General features: G+C 27.7%; 1 protein-coding gene across 1 annotated transcript; it reads right to left on the bottom strand.

The window, feature by feature from the left end:
- Window positions 1–413: 413 nt before the first annotated feature.
- On the bottom strand, window positions 414–908 carry LOC120191609 (extensin-like). The gene has a single exon (XM_039194529.1). It carries the CDS (start codon window positions 906–908, stop codon window positions 414–416), a length of 495 nt encoding a protein of 164 aa, XP_039050460.1.
- Window positions 909–12,139: the final 11,231 nt, after the last annotated feature.

Raw genomic sequence — 12,139 nt, 5'->3', positions numbered from 1 at the left:
AGATTGTTGAAAATTCAACAGCACATGGATTGCTAAAGAATTTAGCAGCCAGCTGCTTGAAAAAAAGGGGGCTAAATTTTGTTGAATTTTATTCATGGGAAAATTATTTTTAGTCCCTGGACTTTAGGGTATTTATAAAGATTAGTCCTTAAACTTCAACTATAAATACCCTAACTCATTTAGCTTCAAAATCATCCCAAAATCACTTCTTTCTCCCAATCCTAGAGAGCTTTCTTGTGAGTTGTGAGTGTTTTGTAAACACCTGTAAATTTTCTCTCTTAGTAAAAGATCTGCAGCAGTCCGGAGACGTAAGAATAATTGGTTGAACTCCGTTATCAATTTCGGGTATTATTTTTCTGCTTTTATTTCGCATTCTCACTAATCTGGTTATAGGGAAATTACTCGTACTCGATTTATTTCCCAACTAGAACTTCAGGAGGGATTCCCAGTTTTGGAATTTTTGGTGGTACAGAGGGTGGCGACACATAATCCGGAGGAGTTGAAGGAGGATTCACTTCAGGTGGCGGCTCTCGACTGGGAGGAGGTGATGGTGGGATAGGAACTACTTTAGGACCAGTTGGAGGAGGTCCCAATGGTGGCTTCGAAAAATCAGGACCAGTGTCAGGTGTAGGACGACTGAGTGGTGGAGGGTCGCTATCGGAAGGGTCCATTTCAGAAGTCCCTACAATCTCCAGAACATCCGGCGACGGTGACGTATAGTTTGGCCTTGAAGGAACCTCGCTTGGGGCACCAAAGGATCTTTCAGCTAGTATCCGCCGCCATGACGGTGGCGATAATTTTGTGCTGTTGGAATTTGTGGTTTTTAGGGAGATGGGTAGTTTAGTTATGTTTAATTTGAATGAATTCAAAGGAAGTGACAGTTTGAAGATACTGGTCGGAGTGGACATGTTTGGTTTGCAAGAAAATCCTTTTCAAGTTTAAATAGATTTGTGAAACAGAAAAATAAAGGAAATTAACATGTTGAACTACGTGTGGCAGTGTCTTTGATACGTGCATTTTATGCAAGCCTGGGTCGAGTAATATTCAATGGCGAAACTAACGATAGAGTTTAGGGACAATTAAAAATTTTAAAAATTTTAGTCGCTTAATTCAGATATTTAAAAATTTTAAAGAGTTTAATTTATATTTTTTAAAATTAGGTTCTAACTGTAATTTCTAAAAAATTGAGAGGTTCAGTGAAATTTTTTAAAAATTATGGGAGGGATTTAATTAAGAACATTAAAAAAAATTAAAATTTAGTTTGAATTCCTAAAAATTTTGGAGGGGCAAAATTAAATTTTTTAAGAATTTTAAGTGTCAAAATTAAAATTTTTAAAATTTTGGGGGGTCACAGTCCTCTTTAATCCAGCTTGTGTTCTGCCCTAATAATATCTTTGGGTGTACAAAAATATTTCACTTGATATGAAATTAGATTATAAAAAAATATAAAAATATATATTTATTTATAATTTATTTTCTTCTTTAAAATTTTATAAAATTTTTATATTTTTTTTTTTAATATAAAATTTTACATTTGATTCTGATTGAACAGTATTGTAGTCACCTTCCCATAGACTCGCCGCATATGTCTCCTCAAAAATACTACAAATCGTGATGATTTCAACCTGAAATCTTCATAATATTTCATTGAATAAATTCAGTTTGTTCTCGTCCAATAATGATGGAGATTTGATTGAAGAATTATTATTTTCTTTTATTTTTTAATTAAGATCTGTTGACAATCATCGCATTATAACATACATTGATTAGTATTTGGTCTATTGAACGACTAATTTAGATTGTGTATTATAGAGATGAGGGCAACCTTCCTAATCCAGTTTGTTCTATTCATAAATGTCAAGGTTCAAACTCTTGATATTGTTTAAAGAATCTAGTACCTCATCTCATTAGACCAACTAATTATTGATATACATTGTTTCTTTTTAATTATATATATAATTAAACATAAAATATTTTAAAATTAAAAAGATTGAAAGAATCGTAAACAAATATTATAAAAGATCTATAGTTCAAATTTTGAACTTCCACTAAAAAATTATGAAATATTTTTGTAAACAAATAATAATACTAAGGGAGTCAAACCATCGTTCAAACTCAAAATCGAAGTTTAAAAACTACATTGCACATTCGGCCAAACATGGTTTTAAAAAGAAGTTAAAAGCTTTATGACAAGTGGTATTAAAATGACTCTATAATTGTCTAATGTCATGTCCAGTAGTGAAACTTGATAACAGAGTGGGGGTGCAACTTAAAATTTAGAAAATTAAAGGTTTAAATTAAGATTTTTAATAATTTTGAAGGGTTTAGTTTATATTTTTTTCAAAAAAATTAAGATCTAACTACAATTTTTAAATTTTTGAGAAATTTAATTAATTTTTTTTAAAAATTATGGGAGGGTTTAATTAAAAACATTAAAAAATAAAATTTAATTTGAATTTTTAAAAAAATTGGTTTCCAAATAGAAATTTTTTAAAATTTTAAGGGTCAAAATTATTTTTTTTTATTTTGAGGGGGCCATGGCCCCTCTAGTCTAGCATATGTTCCGCCTCTGGTCATGTCGAACGCTCTAACAAATGGAATATAGATAGGATGAATAAAATTGTGTGATTGAATATGGAAAAAGAGGATCGTAACTTAAATTTACATTTGAATTATTATACTTCAACTATTAGAGATAATTTATAATCGATATGTACTAATTTTGGACGTTGTGGGAGTGCTTATCCTTCTCCACGCACAACCGACTCCTGAAGCACATTTTAATAAAATGAATAAATTTCTGGTTACATGTAGACTAGTCTTATATTTTAAAAGGTGATTTTCATATACTCGACCTACCTAACTTAAAAAATTGATGACGACTCCAAAACATTTTATTTTATAAAACTAAATTTTTGAAAATAGCCGATATACATTCCAAGCTTAAAGATCATTCCGACAATTACTCATTAGGTTCTCCCATCAATAGATCTTGTTAGTCGTGATTAGGGATGTTAATTAAATGGGGGCGTACACAGAATTATTTTTGTTTTTCGTTTAACTTCGTCAAAAACTTTATCTCTATCCACAACTCGTTGTGGGGTACAAAATTCAAAATCATTCTTATCTATAATCATTCACACCCTACAAAAACATATTTTTTTAAAGAAAAAATTTGGCTCCCAATTAGGAAAAGAAAAATGTATTAAGGGAAGGAAAAAATAGGAAATTTACATACTATTTTTTTTTAAAAGAAAGTATTAAAAAGTTTAGACTCTTGATTTTAAATTTCGAGATACACCATTGACGCCCTACCATCCACATGGGTTCCGAGGCCTACCTAATCCATGCTATATTCGTCTACTCACTTTATGTAATATATTTATATGTACAAGTTAAATAAATATAAAATCTACTTTTTATCAAAAAAAAATATGAAAACGTTTATCCTCTCAACTCCCACTACATATGTGATACTATTCTAATTATCGCTATTTAAAAAATATTAATAAGTCGTTGCAATCCTTTAATTTTCGCCATTTAAAAAAATAATAATAGTAACCTTCCCATGGATTCGCCGCAAATGTCTCCTCCAAAATGCTATAAATTTCCATGATGTCAACCTCAAATCATTCATCACATCTTATTAAATAAATTCATATACTTTCTTTTTTTCTTTTCTTTTCTTTATTACAAAGAAACAGAGAAAATGGCAAAGATTGCTTTAATTATTGTTTTGATCTCAATGATTATGTTTCTTTCAATCCAATCCATCATCGGAGACATTGAAGATCCACCTGCACCGATAACGGAAGTTAAAGAAACTGTTGAATCGGTGTCGGCTGCTCCCGAGCCAGCTAAGGATAATGCAAAGGAGAAATCTCCGTCATGGACCGATTGGACCAAGAAGAAGATCAGTGGTATGGAGAATAGTATTGAGCACCTCTTTTCTTCATAACCATCACCGGCACCGGCACCGGCAACCACAATCACTGTGAAAGTTTGAGCAGAAATTGTCACTGCATAAAGGATGTTTCATATATGCAACAAAATATTAAAGCATATTAATGTAATCTATTTGGAGTAATTATTGATTCTCGTTCAATTTCTTAAAATTAATTTTAAACCTATATGATGCATTAAAATTATGTTATGATCAAGTTTGGTAAAAATGAATTTTAAATTTAATAATGTTTAAGAATATTAAAGTCATCGAGTATTTATTATCAAAGACGGATGCATGATTTTATGTGAATAGACGAATTTATAAAATTTTAAAATAGTGAAAATGTGTCAATAGAAAATACAAAAATATATCTAAAATATATAAGAATTTAAAATTTTCAACGAGCGAATACTTCTATCAGTCCCCTTCTGTTCATCCTTATTTATTATGAACGAATTTGTATACTACTTTACCTATTATTTACTTACAAATGCCATTTAAAGGGATTTTTAGTTATTATTTTAGTCTTTGTAAGTATCGCTAGAGATGAAGTTATACTTCGTCTTAGAGGGTATTGTCCTTTTATTATTATCATTATTATTTGTTAGTGTTAGAGTTATGAACCAATATTCTCTTAGATTAGATCATGAACATGAAGCTACAATCAATACAGTAGTAAAAGTGTGAGCTTTTAAGACGTGAAATAGTATATTTCGTTTGATCCCTATAAATAGAAAGGAGATAATAGGGTTTTGGCATGTAACATATCTTGTACTTTTTTACATAGTGAAATTTTTATCTCCTTTGCTTGTGATTTTTTATGGATGATGTCGTCACGTTCGACAAGTACGGTTGAGCACCATTAAATTAATTTAAAAATATTAAATTATAAAATATTAAACATATAATTATAAATTAGTTAAAAATCTAAATGTAATTTAATTAAAATATAATATTTACAAAACATTAGTTTTTAGGGTAAATTATACCATTGACCACCTAACTATTTACCCCTTTTACTTTAACCACTGATTTTTCAATTTTTCAATCGGATCCCCTAACTATTTAAATATTGTCAATCAAGCCACCTTCCATTAAATACTAACGGAGGAGATGACGTGACAGTTAATAAAATTTGTATAATTATACATTTAGTCCTCATTACTTACACATTCTATTAATTTGGTACTAACTTTTATTTAATTCAATAAATTTAATCCTTAATCCGATGGTTGCATGTTTCACTATTTGATTGGATTTTTTAATATTTTTTATTTAATAAATTTTTCATCCAATCTAATATTGCCACGTGTCACCAATTGAATGAATGAAAATAAATTAACTCAATAACCACATTTTGTGGGGTTTGAGCTTATGACGCAAGCTGAAAAACTAAACACCCTAACCACTAAGTTGGACCACTAAATTAGTTTAATATACAAAACATGATCTATTTAATTTATAATATATTTAATGGTAATAAATGACCTTATAAGGATTCAAACATGAAATAATTGAATAGTATGAAAATATAAACTATATATAAACAAATATTATAATTGATTAATAAATTAATATGTTTTATTTATATTTTAAATCATATTTAATGCAAAAATTAAAATAAAAGTGAATTTAACATGTTATAATTGAAATGTATCTTTTTACATATTTTAAATTAATAAGTTGCCTTCATTATTATAATTTTATTGAACTGAAATATATCATATCTTATATTTTAAAATATTATAACATTGATTGGATTCTAATCTTATTTAACAACACTATATTAAAATAGAATAATTCAATAAAATCAAGTTTCCCCTAAAATTTTCTTCAAATATATAATGAATAAATAATAAAATATAAAATTCTTACTCTAACCAGGATATAAACAAGTCAATGCATAAGTTAAAATGCTTACTACGATAAGCACTCAACTATCAGGAAAATTCTAAGTCAACGAAACTCTTCGTTCTATTTCAATTATAACATATTAAAATTATTTTTATTTTTATTTTTTCATTTAAATGATTTAAAATATAAATAAAATACATTCACATATTAATGAGTTATAATATTTGTGTACATATATATCATATTATCGTATTATTTAATTAGTCTATGTTGGAGTTCTTATTAGGTGATTTTCCCTTTTTTTATTGCCATTAACTATATATATTATGTCATGATAGGTTTGTCATTTGAACGGTGCAGCCTAGTAGTTGGGGTGTTTGTTTCCTCTCTTCACATCTTGGGTTCAAACCCCACCAATAGGAATTATTGATTCAATTTATTTTCTATTCATTCAATTGGTGACACACGGCACCATTTGATTGGATGAAAAATTTATTAAATTAAATAAAAATATTAAGAAAAAAATCTAATCACGTAGTGTCGCCATCGAATCGAGGGTTAAATTTATTGAATTAAATAAAAAGCTAGGACTAAATTTGTAATTATAAAATTTTATTAACCGACACGTCATCTCCTCCATTAATACTTAAGGCAGGTGACTTGTTTGACAAGATTTAAATAGTTAGGTGTCCCGATTGATAAAATTGAATAATTGGTGGTTAAAGTAAAAGGGATAAATAGTTAGGTGGTCAATGATATAGTTTACCATAAAAAACTAATATTTTATAAATATTTTATTTTAATTAAATTACATTTAGATTTTAACTAATTATAATTATGTTTAGTACTTTATAATTTAACGTTTTATAAATTAATTTAATGGTGCTCATCGTTAACTGTGCTCATCTACGTTCAACGAGCGTTGTAGAATTTTTCTTTCTTTTTTGATTTTTCACGTACCTCTTGATGTTTTATTTTTCTATTCGATTGTATTTGTTTACCTTTAATCATTTCGATAATTATAACATTATTATTATTATTATTATATAAATCTTCTAATTTTAATTTTCTCTTTTTATTTTCTATTATTAGTTATGTTTTGTCTCTTTAAATTGATAACCTAATTGAACCTTAAATGTTTAAAAAAAAAGCAACCTCAATGGTTAAGAGATTGATGTTATACTTTGAGGTCTTGGATTTGAGCATTGTATATGCAAGGTATGAGCGTACATTGTCAAAATGATTGAGAGTTTTTAACATATTATCTTATATTTATCTTAGGTTTATCCAAAAAAAACTTACCTTACAAATGATTAATTTTAATAATTTATTTAAAAACCACTTTATATAAATCATATAACAATTAAAAATAAGAAAATAAAACAACTTTTTGTACTTTAAATAAATAAAGGGTAAAGTATAGTAATGGTCACCGAATTTTTCTAAAACTTTCATTTAGCCCCCCAACTTTTAAAAGTTGCAATACAGTCCTCCAATATTAGGTTGTTTGCAATATGATCCCAGACATAATCAGTCGTTTGACGCCATTACACTGTCGTTAGTATGTTTGCAATATGGTCACTGAACTTTTTAGGCGCTTGCATTTAGGTGCCCCAACTTTTAAAACTTTCAACACAGTCCTCAATTTCATTCTAAACCCCAAATTACTTTTCGATCTCAAATTTTTTTTTTCCGCTTCTCTCTTCTCATTTCCAACATAACTTTTCAGTCCGGGATTCATGGGAAATTCTAATCTAACTTTTAATTATGTGGAGTTGTTGACTTGAATAAGGGTCCATTGAGAGAAGACTCGACTAAGAGACTATCGAGACCATCAACGATTCAAGGTGTAATATTAGATACATGTCATCTCAGGTGAAGCATAGATGCTCGATGAAATGCTTGTGAAAAAATGGGGTTAGAAATGCAGAGTTGTCAAATACTACTAAGATGAACTAATTACGATTATTGAAAGTCACCAACAACGCTAGAATTATTTTGTATAAATGACATATAATAATTTCTTCGTTTAATCCTTGTGGTTAAAAATTTTCCAACAGATGATAAAATATAATTGAATCCCAAACAGCGCATTCACCTCTCAGTCTCTTTTGCTCACATGAACTCTCGTTTGTACAATTGAAGATAAAAAACCAAACGAGAGTGCATGTGAGCGAAAGAGACCGAGAGGTGAATGTGCTGTTTGGGATTTCATTATATTGATCATCTGTTGGAAAATCTTTAACCACAAGGATTAAACAAAGAAATTATTATATGTCATTTAAACAAAATAATTTTAGCTTTGTTGGTGACTTTCAACAATGATACTTAGTTCATCTTATTAGTATTTGTCAACTATGCATTTCTAACCCCATTTTTTCTCACAAGCATTTCATCGAACATCTATGCTTCACCTAAGATGACATGTATCTAACATTACACATTGAATCGTTGATGGTCTCGATAGTCCCTTGGTCGGGTCTTCTCTCAATGGACCCTTATTCAAGTCAACACCTCCGCATAATTCAAAGTTATATTAGAATTTCCTATGCTTCCCCGACTGAAAAGTTATGCTGGAAATGAGAAGAGAGAAGCGAAAAATGAAATTTGAGATCGAAAAGGAATTTGGGGTTTAAAATGCAAGTGTCTAAAAAGTTCAGTGACCATATTGCAAACGTACTAACAACAGTGTAACAACATCAAACGGTCGGTTACGTCGAGGACCATATTGCAAATGGACTAAATGTTGGAGGATTTTATTGTAAGTTTTAAAAGTTGGGGGACCAAAATGAAAGCTTTAGAAAAATTCAGTGACCATTATTATACTTTACTCATAAATAAATTGATAACGTACTTTAAGTAACCTATTTGGAAATTTAAAAATAAGAAAAATAAAATATTTTGATTTAATTTTAAAAATAAATATTGAATCAAGAGGTTTTCTTATTTCGAATTAATCACTGATTTCTTCTCACCTAATTTATTCTATTTATAAATATTTAAATTTAAACTCTTGATTTTATTTAAAAAATCTAATGTGTTATTTTATTAAACCAATAACTGACATTCCTTCAACATTCACGTCGTCTGGCATTGGTTCGTCAAGCCCTACCTCCATACTCTCATCAGTCCCACTTAGTTTAACGTCATTTCAAACCTTTTTGGAAACTTTTTGATCCTTCACCGCCATCGATGACACCGGTGTCACTAAAGTAAGAGGACGATAAATCCCGAGTGCCCTCGCTGCCCGTTGCATAGGCACAATCATAAACTAACCCTAACATAGGAGTTTAATTATTTCTTTTAACCCCTTGTCCTATGTTAGAGTGCATATTTTAGAATAATCAAGACGTTACAAGCCTAAAATTGTGAAACTAGATGTCTAAATTGAACCGTAAAATTAAAATTAACCCAACCAAATAGAACCACATAATTTCTTTTAATTTTTTTCTCAATTTTTTTGCACAATCCTAACCTAAAATTATGTGTCAAAATTATAACCAATATAAAAAAATTTTGTGAGTGACCTTCCCATAGACTCGCAGCATATATCTCGTCCAAAATGCTATAAATTGCGTCATGATTTCAACCTCAAATCTCTCATCACATTTCACTAAATAAATTCATATACTTTTTCTTTTCTTTTCCATTACAAATAAACAGAGAAAAAATGGAAAAGATTACTTAGTTATTATTTTGATTTCAATGATCATGATACTTTCAGTCCAATCCATCATCGGAAACGATGAAGTTTCACCTGCACCAATAACGGAAGTTAAAGAAGCTATCGAATCGGTGTCGGCTGCTTCTGAGCCAACTAAAGATGATACAAATGAAAAATCTTCGTCGTGGACCGATTGAACCAAGAAAAAAATCAGCAGTATGGAAATTAGTATTGAGGACGTCTTTTCTTCATCACCATCATTATTACCATCATCGGCATCCACACCTACAACCACAACTACAGTAAAAGTTTGAGTCGAAATAGTCACTTCCGAAAGGATATATAATATGTACCACAAAATATCTGAGTGTTTTAATATAATATATTTGGATTAATTCAATTAGTTATCGTCCAATAATGATAGAGATTTGATCGCAGAATCACTATCTTTTTTTGTCGATGAAGATTTGTTGAAACTCGTCATATATAACAAATCAACGTAAACAGATAAAAAATTAAGAAAAAATAATGGTGAAAACGGTGGTTTCAAATTAACTAAGATTTTTAGTTTTTTTATTTTTAATTTTACGTTTTAAAATAAATTATAATTTTATTCTTAATAATGTACGTGGTCCACTCAATTATGTATTTACATTTTATTTTAATAATTTAATACTAACATACTTAAAAATATAACTTATTACTTAATAATTTATTTTAATTACTTAAAAATAAATAAAATTCATGGTTTATATATTAAAATATTAATAGTGAGTTATCATAAAATATATTTTTATTATAATTATATATTTTTATTTATATTTATTTATATTTTTAATTTATAAAATAATTTTTATAATGAACATTTTATCTTTTTAGACTCACTTTTTAACAATAATATCAAATAATTAAACTATATTTTTATACATCACTTTTAAAAGTACGTTTCTACAACGCTTTTAAAAGACATTTTTTCAAAATCTATACAAAACTAGCCCATAATGTTAAAATTAGTTTTATTGTATATATATTATATATATAATAAGACATTATATTACAGAGAGTCGGTGAAAACTCTGGAATATAAGTTTTACTTTTTCTAAACATGTTGAGTGATTTCATTGATTAAAGGGGTTGTTGTTGTTGTTTATTAAGTTCATGAGTTCGAACATCTACATCTATAAGGTGCATGCCGTTAATGATTAAGAAAAATTATAAACAGATACTACATTGCAATCATCACAACTACTCAATTTTTTAAAGTTTTTTATCTCATTAAATTTGTCATTTTTTATTTTTAGTGATCAAATATTTAAACTTTACTTATAATTTTATTAAATATTTTAAAAAATAAATATTATAAATTTGCATATTTGAAAAAAACATTAAATGGAAATTTTTAAAATATGTTTTATAAATAAAAATTAAAACTAAAAACTTTTATTACTAAAACTTAATAAATAATAAATATAATGGAAAAAGTGAATAATATTCAAAATTCATGATTAAAAAATTAATGGATAAACTTTTCACAATTCAATAGTGAAAAGTTAAGAAACATGGCGTGGGGAAAAATAGGTCTCAAAGGACTTCTTTTTGTTCTTTTACTTTTTAGAAATAATAATTATAATTATGTTATAGTATTTAAAAGCATAAGTGAACAAATTAAAATAGGAACTTAAGATACATGGGAAAAATATTAAATATAGTTTAACTAAAAATAAAATTTTGATTAAAATAACTTTTGTAGCATATATTTTTATAAAAATATTAAAACACTTGTAATGACTTAAATTTCGTTACTGATATTTATATATTGTCTCGGATTATGTTAAATCCAAATTTTATAATTTAGTATGAACCAACTTGTCTTAGTGGTTAAAGGAATCGTTGTTGTTCTTAGAGGTCACATTCGAGTACCAGCGACTGCAAGAGTGATTAAGCGTTCATTGTCAAATGATTAAGAATATTTAAAACATATACTACCACTTTATAATCACCTTGAGCTTAATAAAAAAAATCATAATTTATATTAAAACTTATTAGCTTTAAAGAAAAATATCTATCATTATCTAATGGTACTCAATAAAATTATCTTTAAAAATAAAATGTAATCAATATATTTTAATTTTGTTAGAGAAAGGTTAGGGTTTAGAGCTTTCTTTTGATTTAGGATTTAAGATTTTATAGAGTATTCATAGACGGTTAGAGATAGAGTTCATTGTCAAATGATTAAGAGTATTTAAAACATATACTACTTTATAATCACCTTTAGCTTAATAAAAAAATTCATAATTTATATTAAAACTTATTAACTTTAAAGAAAAATATCTATCATTATCTAATGGTACTCGATAAAATTATCCTTAAAAATAAAATGTAATCAATATATTTTAATTTTGTTAGAGAAAGGTTAGGGTTTTGGAGATTTAGTTTGATTTAGGATTTAAGATTTTATAGAGTTATTCATAGACGGTTAGAGATAGGGGTGTTTATGGTCGGTTAATTGTACCTTTAAATTTAAACGGTCGGTTAACCGTTATGACAGTTATTAAATTTTGTTAATCGTAACCTAACTATTAAGAAGCAGTTAATCGCTAACAGTTAACCCTTATTAACGATTCGGTTATAGGGTTAACCTATGATTGACCTATAACAATACTTTTCAAACATAA

Source organism: Hibiscus syriacus, unplaced genomic scaffold, assembly GCF_006381635.1.
Source record: "Hibiscus syriacus cultivar Baekdansim isolate YM2019G1 unplaced genomic scaffold, ASM638163v2 tig00116970_pilon, whole genome shotgun sequence".
In the NCBI taxonomy this organism is placed as follows: domain Eukaryota; kingdom Viridiplantae; phylum Streptophyta; class Magnoliopsida; order Malvales; family Malvaceae; genus Hibiscus; species Hibiscus syriacus.
This window is presented reverse-complemented; position numbering and strand designations above follow the sequence as displayed.

What these genes read in the sequence shown, in the direction of transcription:
- LOC120191609 (XM_039194529.1), bottom strand. Translation starts at nt 908, where the DNA reads ATGTCCACTCCGACCAGTATCTTCAAACTGTCACTTCCTTTGAATTCA.